Source organism: Pezoporus occidentalis, unplaced genomic scaffold (genome assembly GCF_034315485.1).
Source record: "Pezoporus occidentalis ecotype Australia unplaced genomic scaffold, CSIRO_AGI_Poc_V1 ctg35, whole genome shotgun sequence".
Lineage (NCBI taxonomy): Eukaryota > Metazoa > Chordata > Aves > Psittaciformes > Psittacidae > Pezoporus > Pezoporus occidentalis.
Genome location: NW_026915483.1, coordinates 4,244,147 through 4,260,014, shown reverse-complemented (window position 1 = coordinate 4,260,014; position 15,868 = coordinate 4,244,147). Strand labels below are relative to the sequence as shown.

At 45.8% G+C, this 15,868-nt stretch overlaps 1 protein-coding gene across 3 annotated transcripts in view; it reads left to right on the top strand.

Annotated features, from left to right (window-relative positions):
* FRMD4B (FERM domain containing 4B) overlaps window positions 1-15,868 on the top strand; it is a 139,482-nt gene that overhangs the window by 51,220 nt on the left and 72,394 nt on the right. Inside the window, exon 1 of one of the 3 annotated variants that reach the window (XM_062630303.1) lies at window positions 5,913-6,443. The exons of the other annotated variants lie outside the window; for them this stretch is intronic. Within the exon in view, the coding sequence (XP_062486287.1) occupies window positions 6,282-6,443 (162 nt within the window). The 5' untranslated portion in view covers window positions 5,913-6,281. Of the gene's footprint in view, window positions 1-5,912; window positions 6,444-15,868 lie in introns of those variants that run through there. 3 annotated transcript variants of the gene reach the window in all.

Below are 15,868 nucleotides of genomic sequence, written 5' to 3'. Positions count from 1 at the left end.
AACAGACTTTACAGGCTATAGACTTCTAAAGACTAAGAAATACATGTATACGAACTTAAATACAGTTTGCATACAGGTATATGTTAAATAGGGACATCCATTAGAAGTTGTGCTCACCGCTGCCAAATTGCACGTAGACTGCTTGAACTACATTCTCACCTGATTATATGTGTATGCATGTGGGGTTTCACTGAAGCCAGCAGAGCTGTGCCAAATTATACCCCTGATGCACTAGCCATAAGGTACTGGAGGAGCTACATTTGTGTTACAAAAACTGGGTGACATATTCAGATGGTGACAGTGAAAGATGATAAACCCTGACTTGTGAAACTGGAGCATATACTGCTTGTTTTGAACCTCGCCTGGTTTTGCTGTTCTAGGTATAGCAGGTATGAAAGTTTGCCATTCGAGGAATTGGGCTACAAGCTGTTTAATCATTTATAAAGTTAAAAGGCAGTGAAACTTCATTTCTGATGTGAAGTGCTAATTAGTTTACTATGGGATACAGACTGCAGGAAGTTCATGCTTCTGGCACAGCGGCTGTTCATCTTTAAAGATGTGTTTATCTGTCACCCTGACATGTTTATATCATTAGTGTAGAGCAATATATGTACAGCTCAAGCTCTTAGAAGAAAAAACGCCAGCACCTCATTAAGAAGTATGTAAAGCTGCTGTTAAATAAGCTTATTCAAGGCTGTGCCTTATCCAGAGAGGAGAGTAACAGGTACTGAAGCCTCCCTTTGTAGCTGTGTGTTATTTGGGTGTAGTTATAGCTTCCAGATAGATCAGTCACTTGACATAGGTGCAGTTCAGTGGCAAAAGCTGGGAATTTAAATCCCTGGTTCGGCACCTGGGGAGGGGTTCAGATACCTCCATCAGATGCTGTTGTTAGCCTTAAAGGAGAGTGGCATGGCCCTTTCATGCGATTTAATGCGCTTCATAAATTAAAGTTGGATAATGTGAACAGCAGTAAATAAATGTTCGTGTTGGCTTATTTCTAAGGGTTCCCCCCAAATTTGTGCTAATATAAAGGATTAAAGCAGGTTATAAATATCTTGTGTTTTTTCCCCTATAATCTCAAAGAACCTAATTGGTTTGCAAACACCTTTTATGAGAAGTTGAGTTGTGCTTCAGAAGCCCTTGATTGGGGTAGGTTGGATTAACAGACTTATACTATGCACTGGTGCTGCTTTTTAAGCATCTTATGTACCGAGAGGTTACAACATCAAAGAGAGGGTGCCTGATGACTGTATTTCACTTTAAGTTGGTAATTAAGGGCCAGAGTGTAGCAAAACTGATTCTTGAGAAGTCACTGCATCTTTATTTGGGGTTAATTGCATTAATACTCACGGCTTGACAGGCTTGCTTCATGACAGGAATTAAAGAAAAGTGTTAGGGAGCTATGCAGCTTCAGCATTGTCTGAGAAAGTCCTAATTCCCAATTAATCCTGTTGTTCATGCTCATGAAAACTCCTATAAATCAGCACCTTTGGTCATTTTTTAAACTGTATTTTTAAAAGCAGTGTAATCATGTGCTGTTGGCTTGAACTGGAGCAAAATGGGACAATTTTAGAATCATAGAATAGTTAGGGTTGGAAAGGACCTTAAGACCATCTAGTTCCAACCCCACTGCCATAGGCAGGGACACCTCACACTAAACCATGTCACCCAAGGCTCTGTCCAACCTGGCCTTGAACACTGCCAGGGATGGAGCATTCACAACTTCCTTGGGCAACCCATTCCAGTGCCTCACCAGCCTTACAGGAAAGAATTTCCTCTTTATATCCAATCTAAACTTCCCCTGTTTAAGTTTTAACACATTACCCCTTGTCCCTAATGAAGAGTCCCTCCCCAGCATCCCTATAGCCCCACTTCAGATACTGGAAGGCTGCTATGAGGTCTCCACACAGCCTTCTCTTCTCCAGGCTGAACAGCCCCAACTTTCTCAGCCTGTCTTCATGCAGGAGGTGCTCCAGTCCCCTGATCATCCTCATGGCCCTCCTCTGGACTTGTTCCAACAGTTCCATGTCCTTTTTATGTTGAATAATTTTGATGAAAATTTGCACACAGGTTTGTGCAGAGAAGAAACATCAGTGTAGAAGGAGGACATAGGACTTCAGCTTGTTCCTGATGGGAATTCAGTGGACACGGTGTTACCCCAGGCTTTTGGTCCTGGCATGGACCTCAATGATACTGCTCTGGGACAATCCATCAGGGCTTGAGGATTTGAACCCTTGGAATTGAGGTAACAGCAGACTTCTAAATAGGGGAGTGCCATGAAAGAGCATGGTTTCTCATCACCTTGTGAAGGCTGAATCACTGGGTTTTTTTTAGTCTTCACTGAGCTTTACTGCTTGCTCTATAGAACATTATGAGCACTAGCTGCAATCGTGTGGTCAATATATGAGAACAAATTATGATTGAAGTGTGGTTTAAAGCACTGGTTAGAACAGACATCTGCTGCAATGTAATTATGCATTTTGTGAACAACAACTCACCTTTTACTGTTGAAGGTTCAGAGACCAAAAATGATCAACGCCTTAGTGGCATTACCTGCCACTAGGGACTTCGTGTTTGTGTTCTTTTTTCCTATATGTCTAATCAAAACTCACATCTAGGGATGATACTGCTTTGTAGATATAAGAGAAGTTTGATGCTCTTGTCCTCCGGTCTCACAGGTAGATGAATTCTCTGTTCATGTGAACTTCATATGAACTACTTTGAAAAGGAAAGCAGAAATTCTGCTAAGCGTTGTTCTGTACATTTTGGCACAGAAGGTAACATAGAAAGAAGCCTGAGAATCCACTTGGGATCATCTTTTCCTATTATGTTGGTAGCAAATCTTTGTTATCTGATACTCATTATTTCAGAACTACAATCAATAATGTAAGGGAAAGCATGAATCTGCCACACATGAAGTTTTCTGTCTTCTTTTTAAGGGATTTTCTCCTTAGATTCCTGTTGTGTAGGCTTTTCCTTACCAGAAATGAATGCCCTGTTGTTCATGTGACTGCACATCAAATAGATTTGCAGTAGCTGTCTCTTGTGTTCCCTCGAAAGCGGTATATCAATCTACAAAGACCTTTTCTGAAACATCTATCTCCATAGAATAGAGATCTGGATACTACAGTCTTTGGAAGCTATCTGGCTATCCCACTGGTTTTCCAGTAGGAATTTTGTGATCTCTGTTCTGACTCTAAGGAGCCTGGATATTATTTAGGTATTTCAAATTAACCCCCTTGCAGTCAGGTTCTGAAAGTGGAAGTCAATAAAAGATAAAGATTGATTTGACTGAGTAATCCACCAACTGCATATTAAAACACCAAAATTATTCTAGAGCATGTAGCTGCTCTGTGCATCATAAACTTTTTTTCCTTTCTTCTTCTTTGGGTGTTCAATGCTGTGCCCCATGTTCAAGGGTCCGTGCACTATGATGTGCACTCATTGTACTGCCTCAAGTACTTGCGTAAAGTGGAAACATGAAGTCGAGGTAGTACTTGCTTGTTATTTATTTCATTACCTACTTTATCTGCAGAAGGAATGACAAGATGTGTGTGTTTTTAATTATGAGACTAGACTTGAAGTCCATGTACCCTAAGTAAAGGTGGGGAAAAGGTTCTTGCCTTGCTCTAGCCTACATGTGGAGCTGTAACTATAAGATATAAGAGCATACAGGCTGCACAAGCTCAGGGAAATATTGATGGGTAAGGCGGTTAGGAGTACTGAGGAGGGAGGGCCTGAGTACATATGGCTCTGCCTTCTGAGATAGAACCATTTGAGACCATCCCTCAGGCACGCAGTTAACTTGTGAGGCATAAAGAATAACTGCAAAATGTGTTCATTCAATTTAAGGATACCGTGGATCATAAAACAATTAAAAATTCATCCCTTGTGCTGTGTTAAAGGAGAGAATCCTCATCATCCTTTATTTTTAATCTAGTTAGGTGATATGGAAAACAAAAAGGCACTGAGGGCAGCAGGCACAGAGCAGAGGCATTTAAACCTTACATAGTGGGTTGGCTGGATTTTCCTGGCTCAGGACAGGGCCATTCCCTGCACTGTTTCTTTAAATACAAAGCTCCTTTTCTTTTCTTTCAGAAATGGAAATTGAAAATTGGATTTTCTTTTTTTATCTCCTTTTAAATTTGGGTATGACTTGACCATAATGCACAAATGCCACTGCAGATTTTCCTGGCCCGTTCCTCTCCAAAATAGTGCTATCTGAGGGAATGGCAACTACCCGCTGCCAAGCCTGGCACTAGCACTGGCTTAGGCTATTGGAATAAATCTCTGTAGATATTTGTCACCACTCTCTCTCTCAGTGGGAGATGGAAACTTTTTCCAGTTTGTACATTTGTGCTGATGTTAGTCACATCACACAACAGTGATGCTGGGCAACACCAGAGGAGGAGGAAGAGGTCTTTGTTGGCCACAGGCTCAAAGACAGTGTTCAAAGGGGCAACAAAACTCTTGGGGTGGGTATATGGATGCTGGATTTCAATGTAGAGCCCAAGTCTTTACTTGCCTTTTGTTATAACAAGCCGTATCTTTCTGCACTGCCTCACTCTGTAACAACTTCTAGTAACATCTGAAATAGTTGTTTTCCCTGTATCTCAGAGAGATTTAAACTCCCTGGCAGCAGCATAGGCAATAGATACCAGCACCAAGAGGAGCAGAGCTGCTTTTGCTTTGCTATGCATAAAAGGAAAGAGCGTGATGCTCGGAGACACACAGGTCCAAATCCTGTTTAAAGCAGGCATCTGTCTACAGAGTTAATCACTCCAACTATGATACAGGAGCTCAATGTGCATGAGTGTAGGCTCTTGCAGTACAAAGGAGGTTGATTAATATGGAATGAAATGGGGTTTGTGAATACTTGTACTGTGCTAGGAGCATGCAGGGTGTTTTCCTCTTGTGAAGAGCCTTTGGGACAGGGCTGCTGTAGCTCTGATTTAGAGGCTGTTTGCAGGCAGTGCCCTTTGGGAACCAGTACCAGCCATGCCATAGGATTTAGCTCTCCCATGCAGCCTTTATGCAAGCTGTTCCTGCCCCATTGCCATTCATTTCATTGCACAGGAGAAATTACTTTTACAGGTTGGTGTCACTGATGGGTTTAGCCAAAAATCTGCTCTTTGAGTAGTTTCTTCAGCAAGGTGCTGAGGGTGCCATGCATGGCTCCTGCAGCTTCTGCCCCAAAAGTCTTAGGAAGTGTCAAATCCTCTGGGGGACGGGGGTCTTAAAAAGATTAATTGCCCTTTGATTTCCACCTTCCCTTAGCTTTTAATACGACAGAGCTCACAAAGGTGCGGCTTGGTGGCATTAACAATTTAAGTCCCAGAAGGGCAGGGTGCCACTTAATTTTCAACCAGCTACCGAGGCAAGGCTGCAGTCTCTTGTGGGCTATTATTTCAGTGTTTATTTGCTGTGGGCTATTTGTGAAGAGCTCGGCTAGCACAACCAGCTTTGTTTTCCTCATGCAGCAAGTGCTGCACTAGTGGGGTTAGTTTGAGAGTAGAGCAAAATCATCTCTTCAGCTGGTGGTGGGCGTGTTAACCGGTGCGGTGCAACAACCAAGGGGGAGGTGTGCTCTGTGCTGTGGGCATCCGCCACGATCACAGCTGGAAGAGGAGTTAGAGCAGCGGTGTGCTGGTGCTGTTTTAATCCCTGCTTTCCCCACTTGCTGGCTCCCAGAGGTGCCCTTTTTAAGTGCAGGACTCCTGGCGCACACCTTGAGCAGGGATCAGCTGGCAGAAAGCGATGACAGCTCTGCTCCCTCTCCGGCAGGTAACGAGGCGTCGGGGGCAGACGGTGCGTTAGGCGCGAGCAGCGAGCGCGGCTCCTGGCAACCAACTTCAGCGACGAGCGGCGGCGGTTGGCGGCGAGCGGTTCGCTTGTCGTCCTGCCCCGTTTAACCGAGGTTGTTGGAGGGGCAATACGGCAAACGGGTTAAAATTTAATTAGAGAACATAGCGTTAGCTACTGGAGCTTAACAGAGCTTTATATAAGCTGCTAAGAAGGACAAGGCTGCTGTGTGAGCCGCTGGTAGGGCTGAGCTACTGCAGCCGCTGGCTCCCCTTCAGGCGCCGCTGGCCGAGGTATGGCTGGGAATCTGCCCAGGAAGCGCTGTGAAAGAGGAGCTTGTTTTAAAGCCTGACCTTGGCTCTGCGCAACACCCCTGCCTTCCTCCCTCCGCAAAAAGCCGGGCCGCTCTCCTGCCGGGCGTTTGAAGGAGGGAGCGGGAGCCAGCCGGGACGAGGACTGTGTGCCCAGCAGAGCAGCTCATGGCTTCGGGGTTCACGTGCGGGGCGGAGGACGGGCCCTCCAGCCGCAGCTGCTTCACCTGGACGGCGAAGCTGGCAGCGCTGAGGAGGTGGACCGCTCGGCGGCTGCGGGCATGCCGGCAAACCCTGCGAGAGTGGTGCGGCCTCCGGGATGTGTACCAGGTAAAACACCCTGGGGACTGCTCCAGCTTGGATGCTGCTCACTCACCTGTGTGATTCCTCAGTGCGCACAGCCCAGGTGAAGTAAACAGCATCTATTGAGGCAGAGCCCTGCTTGCACATCCCTGCTGAGAGAGCGTACTGGCAGGTTACAGTCTGAGCTGATGTTCAACATCAGCTTTCAAACAACAATTTGTTGCTTCAGACAGCAGTGCTTTCAAACAGCGGTTCAACAACTGCTTTCAAACGGCCAGCTCTGCGTGTTTGCCTTGAATTTTAGGGCTTGGGGGACATGCTGTCTATGTTAAATGTGTCTTATAAGCCAGTTTGTAAGTGTTCCTTCAGCCAACTGCCCCTTGTATCTCAGCCCCTTGAAGCTCTTTTTCTGCTATCACCATCCTTGTGCTTGGGATCTGGGAGACAGAGCTCAGCTCTCAGCCTATGCTGCCATCGGGTATCCAGAGCATGATGCTGTCAAGGGAGAGAGTCACTGTGGCTTTTTCTGCTGCTCATTTGTGTTTGTCTCACTGAATAGTGGCAGACTGTAATGTGGTAGGACTTTGCATTGCAAAGTGTTTGCTATTTGGGGGGGGGGGGGCTGCAATGGGTCCTGAAACAACTGGGGGGCTCCCCTTTCCTACAGGCAGAAAATACAGCCCGGTACTTGCAGTTACTGTGGTATCCTGTTGCAGTTCAGGATGTCACTCTTTTTGGAGTGTTTTTGCTGGCAGTTACTTATTTTTGTGTGTCTGTTTATTTTTATCTCACATACACACTTGTGATGTGTGCCTGGTCACAGTGTCGGCGTCCATGGTTACTAGATTATATTGAATGTTTCAAGGCTGCTTCTCCCCACTCCCTGGTGTATTGCAATACAGAGAATGACACAGCTCATAGCAAACAGCTCACCAGAACTATCAGGCTGTAACTTTCATGGGAAAGTCATGCTAAAGGGACATCTGTGCCTATTTAATCCCAAAGGGATCTGTTGCTATTTAGCTTTAGGGTATGCCCAGGAGCAGGAGAACAGCTTTAGAGTGATAGAAGTGCTTCCAAGTGCTCAAATACCCATTGGCATATTGTACAGATGACGGATGTAAACACTTTGTGACACGTGTGTCACTTGAGGAATATGGTTTTTGTGTACTTAGGGAATGCAGGAATACAGGCATCATTTCCCCCTGGCTGCCCACCTGAATAAATGTCAGTTGCAGCCCTGGCTCCTTCTCTATAAATAAAATCCAGCTACACCTGTATGGTGTGGGTATTATTCTTGGACTCCATTCATGCAAATAGCATGGAGCTTGGACTGCCTTTGCTCCCTGCTGCATCCCTACGGAGGCAAAACCCATCCCTTCAGGGCTGGAATAACAGCTTGGTAAGGACCAGCTCTGACAGCAGCTGTACCTAGCCTGTTTAACTGTGATTCTCTGATGGTTGGCTCAAAGTGAAAAGAGGGTTTTTCAAAACAAAGTGTGACTGTAGCTCTGCCCAAACTTATCGTTTCCTAGTGGTTGTTAATGGATTAATCTATTTTGTCTTCTTTATGAGAAGCATCACTGACTTGTGTCTGTACCCTAATGTGGGGATGTGAAAATGGGTAAAAAGAAAGGACTGGTCCCTCTGTCATCCTTCCATATTGCCCTTGAGCCAGGGTAGTGGACAAGGAGTCCCCTTCCCTGTTCTCCTGCTCACAGCTTGTCACAGCCATGAGGACAGCCCAGCCACTCTGCTGGGGATATGCAGTGATGGGACATTCAATGACCTGTTGCTCCATGCTCACTGCTCCAAGGATTATCCCTGGGAGATGAAACCAGGTAGGAATAAGGTGACTCTCACACTTTAACATCAAGAAACTCATAGTGGTAATTTGGGGTGTACCAATGGGAGATGGTGAAAGAATGCCCTGTAGTGCTTCCTTCAAACACACTGCTTTTTGAGCTCAAATCCTGGCTCTCTGCTGTTAAACCCACTGGTGGTATTCTGAGTCTGGTGAGTACAGGACTGGGCACTCAGCACTGGTCTGTTTAGATATCAGAGCAGTGTAAGAGGTTAAATGAAATACTAGTTTTCTTTTTCATTTATTTTTTAAACACCTCAAGCCATGGGAACATGTAGAGACAGCAGCTGGATGACCCTTGCATACAGGGATGTACTCTGAGCCCTGCTGTGTTACACTTGTTAACCTCCAGCATTGCAGGAGCAAAACATGCAGTGCGGAGCTCTCCATGGGGCTGTTTCTCCAAGGAGGTAGATGTTGCAGTGTCTGTGGGACTAGGCTGTGATCTTGGACATGAGATTTTGTGTCACATCATTACCACAGATCCTATATTACCTTGGGCAAATTGTCTTCCTTCTCTGTGCCCCTGTTTTTTTTGTCTGTAATGTGGATTAACAACACTCTCTTACTTGCCAAGGATGATATTTGTTGTCTTAGATTTTTGATACAAGTCCTATAGTTAATGCAGCCACATGATGAGAGCACGTTCTTGCCTTGTGCTCTTATTAATATTGGCACCTTGACAGGTGCTTAACAAAGTCCTTTCCCACTTTGTCTTCACCAAGAATGTTCATACTTCTTCAACTCCTTCCTGTTCATATTCCAGTTATGATAAGTGCCACATTTTGTATATAAAGTCCCTTTAGTTTTAAAGTTACACTTTTGTCCTCCCTGTGCTGTGCACAGTATAAAGAATTGAGAACTGTGTCACTGAGCTACATGCAAGGGACATGCAGGGAAAACTGAGGTGACAGCACTTGAGCTGCTGCTCAGCCCTGGAGGCTTCAGTTCTCTTTGATCCATGTTTGTTGTTCGTGTTCTGTGGGTCAGTGGCTATTTTCAGGTGAGTTGGATGCTGCCAGCAGTTCTCTCTTTAAATCATCAGCACATTATAGTGGTGAAAGGGAAGCCAGTAGGATTTCTTCCCTGGGCAGTGATGTTTGTTATTGTGGTGGTGAGGGTTTTGGTCTTATACATAAAATGCTTGCTAGCCTCATGGGAGACCTGAGCTTGAATCCCAGCACAGAGAAGCCGATGACACCTTCATGCTTCTGTGCAGGGCTCTTGCCTATGTGTTTGAAACCGTCAGGTGCAGAGGTTATCACATGGGCACAGCCACCTGGGCAGTGCACGCTGAAATCCTCTCTGCCAGCATAAAACCGTTACCTGCCTTAACAGCTTTAAGTACAGAAACCCCAACCCAGCAAGAACAAACCAGCCTTTGCCAGTTACCTTCTCTGTAGTCATCTTGCTTATAGCATGTGTGTAGGAAACCTTCCAAGGTCTTTCTGGCTGTTGTTTTACCTGATCACCGGTGCAGGGACTTGAGCCCCAGCCCAGCAAGCCAAGCTGGTCTCTGCTCCAGGATGCTTGCCATCATCTGTCTCTTCTGCCAAAAGAGAAGGGATGTCCTATTTGCTCGGAGCCTAGTCATCTGGAGTCATCATGAGCCAAAGTGCTGACGAGGCGTCCCCTTTCACACTGGAATAACTTCTGAACCCATGTGAGGGGAGGAGGGTTGTACAGTATGTGAATTTATTCTCTGTGAGCACTTGGGTTGTATGCCAGGGAACATTGCTTTGTCCATGGCAGAAAGCATCTGAAAGCCTGTCCTGGAATAAACAGAGACTTGCAGAGACAGCTGATGGAAGAGCTGGCACGGATCTTCTTTCTAACTTCAGCAAGTCGAGTTATTGGGGCTTGGAAAGAATCCTAGGTGAGAATCAGCACAGAAGCCTTCATGCAGGGGTACCCATTTCCTATGAGGGAAAGGAGCAAGGGCTGTATTTTGTTGTGGAGAGCTGGAACGTAGTGCGCTGACCAGCCAGCTGGGCAGTCTTCCCAGAGCCCCTCTGGATGCCTACAGTGGGACAGGCAGCACTTCTGGGTGTCCTGATAGTCTTCCAAAATAAAGCTGTTGGCAGGGCTCTCCACGTGCTGGTTTTATAGGCCACCTGTCTTATATTTAATTATAGAGCACTAAAACAGAAAGTGAAACTTGTATAAATGAGGTTAATAAGCTGCGGCAAAGCCAAAACCTTTCAGCATTGATGTCTATCCTGTGTTTAGTGAGTTATTACCACTGGCCTGACTTTAACTGGGATGTCAACACTACCACATCCTGGTGCATCTCTTCCCCTGAGGTATGAATACCAGTTTTCACCTATACATCCCACAGCACAGTCAGTCCTCATTACCCCCTGTGTTTTAAGTGTGAATGAAACATTGCATCAAAGTCTATTTAATAATGCAGCTAACCTCGTATAAATTAAAAATTGGTCAAATAAATGCTTTAGTATCATGGTTAAAATGCTCGTCAATTGGTCTGCTTAATGCAAAGTGAAAAAGAGAAACCAGGCAAACAGTCCTCAAACTCCCTGCAGAATACAATGACACGCTGTGATTAATAGGATGTGAAACCAGGTATGGGAGCATCTCTATGGTTAAGCTATTCAGTTACACTGGTTATTCGGGTAACAATCTGGTGTAGAAGTATAAACTGAATTCATGTGGGTTTTATGGACAGCGTGCTTTTTAACATCTGAAAGGTCATTTCCCCTCTGTGAAGTGAAATAATTCTGCTGCTGAAGCACAATAAATAAGCTTTGCACGTGTGTCTATCCCATATGTAGTTGGGGTGGAGGAGCGAGAGAGGAAATGGTTGACTCCTGTTTCCTATGGTGCTAACATCGATGGTTTTGATAGTTAGGACCGTGTTTCCTCTGCTGCCACACCTTGACTTTTCATTATAAAAAATGCTGACAGCAAACTGGAGATGCCTTTTTTCTTTCCCTTCTCTTTTAGAGTGATGAAACGTCCTGCTGGAGGGTGAAGTGAGGGTGAGCATGAAGGATGAGTGGTGGGTTGTCAAGGCAGGGCTTTCCTTCCTCTGCACCAGACAGACTCTGGAGTGATGCTCAGAGGGTCTTGGGTGTCCTCACGGGTCAGGGTTTTCCAAAGCAGCTTAAAGACCTTTTATAGAGGACAACGAATATGTGCCCCTTCAAAGATTTAAACTTGAGCCCTTTGAATTCCTGGATGCTCTGGGAAAGCTTTGCTCTGACTGCTTTCATCCAGCTGTTTTCCTTTTGGAGGCATCTGATCTAATGCTGTGACTCTGCTAACACAGTGCTTTGGCTCTGCTTGAAACTCCCAACACATCCAAACACGGCATGTGGAGGCTTCCCTGTGGCTGGGGCTTGGGGGAGCCTCTTGCAGAGCAGAGAACAGGACCAGCTCCAGGCAATGCGTCCTGACAGCTTAGAGTTTAAAGTGGCTTTACGCACTGCCAACAGCCGCTTTCCAAAGCTCTCTGCCAGACATATTTCCATTTGAGCTCATGATATAGCTCTTTCTGTTTGAGTTAATTCAAACAAAACCACGGGGTTTGTACCGCTCCTCCCTCTTCCCTAGCAGACAAACTTCACAACCAGACTGTGAACTTCACCTCATTTCCTTCAGGGTGTCACGGTGCCAGTTTCAAACAGTGCCTCTTATTCACTAACCGCTTTGGCCTGTATAAATATTTCTTTTTCTTCGATCTGACACAGATCACAAAATACATTAGATTTCAAATGTCGCTGCCTTTCAGTAGCAGACTCCTGTACAAAGGTATCACTGTATGAACCTGCCTGCATAAATCTCTGTTTTGGTCTTGTGCATTGAGGCTGGCAAGTTTGCTCTGACTGGACAAGAGGTTTATGAAAAGGTAAATTAAAAGTGTTTCAGGCACATGCTGGTTTTTCCATACTTCATTTTTCGTCCTTCTGAGTGCTTAGCTTTCCATCACTTTAGCAAGTCACTGCAGTGCTTTGCAATCGTGGATGGACCATCCATGTGCTTAAAATAACACTGCGCTGTCTCCTCACTTTCTAAAAATCAGGCCACCCTTCTGCAGTCTGTGTTGCTCTTAAAACCTCTGAGTCATAATTAGTGATTAGGAATTCTGCTAATCTCCTGTACAGATGGAGGCCAGTTCAGTCTCAGAGGCTGCAAAGAGGATAAAGCTATCGGTGCTAGAATATATTAGCTTAAATACCCTCCCACTCACAAATACACATGTACACTTTTCCCTGCTGGTTTATCTGCCATGCATACAAACGTGCATTGATTTTGTATGTTGGGGAAGGAGAGGTGGGGATAGTGAGGGTCATCAAAATGCTGAGAACAGCCTGAGTGTGCTGGTTTAGCCATTAAAAGCCATCACTGACAGTCCAAGCAAAGTCAGATTTAAGACACTGATGTTTCCATGGTTGCTTTTTCACCTGATGTAGAATAGGTGCTGTCCCAGTGACGGGTGTCATCTTCCTGCTTACTACTGGGTGCAGATGTGTGGTGCCTGCAGAGCTGGGAATGGTGACAGAGAAATTGCTGCCCTTAGACCATGTGGCCACTGCTAATTATATGGTGCTTTCTGAGCATCCTGGTTTTACCTTTCATTGGATCAGTGGTTTCTATGTAGAGTGATGTGGGTGGGACAGAGTGGAGAAGGCCATGCTTGTTGGTATCTTGTGCAGGTAGGTTGCTGGCTTGTGCATGGGTGAGGAAGGCAAAGGACAGGAGGATGGGAGTAAAGAAGCTGAAAGAGCAGAGAGGGCAGTGCAAGAATTACATAGCATGAAAAGTACTGGCTGTGTAAGCAAGGGAAGAGAGGGGAGACACCAGGGAATTAAAAATGAATCATTCTGCCCCAATTCAGCTGTGTGTCAAAACCCCCAGTACTCCAAATGGAGCCCAAACTTCCAAGGAAGTGTGGGAAAACAAACAGGTAGTGGGAAAAAAAGGCAGAAGTGCAATAGGAGAGGAAAACAGGTTGTAGATAGGAAAAAAAAAAAATAGGAGGGGAACAAGCTTTCCAGGAAGGCATATAGATCCGCATCATACTGAGTGTAGATGTTTGGCTGCCACCAGACTGGATGTGTCTGGTTGCCATGGTTGTTTTGGGAGAGTAAGTATGGTGGTGTGGATGAAGCCCATCAGGAATCTGGCAGGGCAGGTGCACTTAGCAGGCATGCAAGCCGGTGTTAGCTAAGCTGTAGTGAAAGTGAGAGAGTACCAAGCCCGTTGCATCTGTTCACCTTATCCGGAGAGCTGGGTGTCCTGCATTCACTATGGGGTTATGTGCTCTTTGGCAGCACTGCCAACCCCGGACCTCAGTTTGGAGCTCTTCTGCTGGCCTCTGAGTTGCAGAGACTTCTTCCTGCTCGACTCTTCCCTGCTCCAACAGCTTCCTGCGGCTGGAACCTCTTGTGGATGCACTCAATTTCCTTTAAACTCCAATGTTTCTGGTTTAGAAAAGTTATCTGTGTCCCAGAGCTGAATCATACAGCCCAGATCTGTATTTGTTTGGAAGCCCTGGATCCTCTGAGAAGCTATACTCTTCCCCTCCTCCAGCTATTCCTGTCCCTGTGGTTATCCCAGCAGGGCAGAAGTTGGCACCACCCAGGTAAACCTTCACGTCATTTCTCTCTAAGGAAATATGACTCACTGTCTATTTTCCATCTTATTTTTGGGCTTTGGAGTCTGTGTTTTGGAGACAAATGCAAGTTTGTTGCTCTGAAATACTCCCAAGTGTCTCGGCTGCCGCCCCTTAGGTTGCTGCTGCAGTCTGGATCAGCTGGCTGGACATGACCTGGCACCCTCCTGCCTTATGGCTTTCTCATGAAAGCTGTGATATGGGGCATGATGTGGAGAGCTTTTGTAGTCTGATGACTATGATGTTAGCTCTTACAAAGTAACTTTGGAAAGAAAGCCAACTCAAATTCTTTGTCTGCAGCTATTTAAAAGGTGGATATTTGATCAAAGGTAGTTGCTCTGCCTTAAACAAGGAGAGCAAGACACCTCTGGCACCTCACTGCATCCGGGTGTCTAGGGTAGCTAGGGTGAGCTGCCCTTTGCAGGTGTCTGGATTGATGGTAATTCATAGAGTAGCTCCTGGTGAGGGAGCAGGGCTGGCTGTGCTCCTTGATTGTGTGGATGAGGCAGCACAGTTTCTCTTTAACAGTGCTCTGCAGCCTAATGGATCCTGTTACTGGCTTCAGGCAGTCAGTACACAGAGCCTCCTCTTTAGGGGAGTTGAGCTGGACCAGAAGGATTGGGTACCTCCGAGAAGCTGGAGCCATGTGTCTGATATGTTGCTTTTAAAAGTTTCACCCCAAGGTTGTTCTGATAGAAGCCAGTTAGTTTGTTCCAGGTGTTGAACTTAATTTTTTCTATTGAAGTAGATCCATGGATTATAAAATCAGGGTAGAAAAATCCTCATAGTCTGTCCTCTCTCTGTATAGTGACTGCTCAACTGGGGGCAGAAATAACCAAAGAGCATTCAGCTAAAGGGAATAGGTTGTTCGTGCTCCCACGTGAAGTGGTCTTGGTGCATGTTCAGAGTTCATCCCTGCTCTAGCACCATTCTGTGATTTTTCCCCTGGCCCATATCTTCCATGTTGGATGCTGTGCTCCTGAGCTGCGTTGTTCCCTTGGTGTTGGTCTTCCTACAATAATTTATGCAGCTAGAGGATGCAAGTCAGTGGAGTGATTTAAAAGCTTGGGTACCTGTATTCCTGTCATATAAAAGAAAATGAATAGTGCTGAGCTATGTGTGTGAAGAAGGATTGTGCTTCAGATTTTGAAGTGACTGCATGTGTAAAGTTGAGATTTTGTGCCTCTTGTGTAGCTGCCTGGGGGTTACAGCCTCCTGGATTTGGGTGAACAGTTATATGGTTTCTGGTTTGTTTTTCTTTGTCTGTTTTCAGTAAAAGCTGTGTTACATAGACATTTGGTGCTCTTTTGGAGGAAAGCTCAGTTTTTGTGCCTTTGTGTGATACCTGTGCTCTGCCTGACACAGTTACACACTCAGAGCTGTGTGTGAAGCCTTGTAGGCTGGTGCACCAGCAGGGAAGAAATCCAGGAGATGAAGTATAACTTGGTGTTTTGCACGCAGAAAAGAGTCTGCAAAGGGAGCAGCAGAAGAACAGGTAGATGCTTTACTCCTTCACCTCTAGAGCAGCAAACTATACTCCTGGAGGGCAACCCTAACCCCAGAACAGATTCATATTGGTGGCCAAGTGTGTAAACTGCACTCTCGGTTCCTTCCCTGATGTGCAGTAAGCCACATCAGAGGCAGCAGACCTGTGTTTTGGAAAGGGGCTTGGGAAATCCAGTGAAACACTATAGCAGGGGTGCCTGAAGTTTTAGTGCTGTGCCAAGTTTTAGCAGAAAGGCCCCTTCCATCCCCTGGATGGGGATGTGTAGGGTGGGAGAGCCAAGTGAATGACCGCAGCTCCCAGCAAGCACAGTTGTTGGCACTGGGGTCCTCAGCTGGCTACTGTGGCACGAGGACCTGCGGTCCCACAGTGAAGTGTCACGCTGCCCTGGGGCTGGCTGCCTGTGCTGCGCCTTTGGTTGGTGACCGTTGGCTCTTACTTGGCGCTAT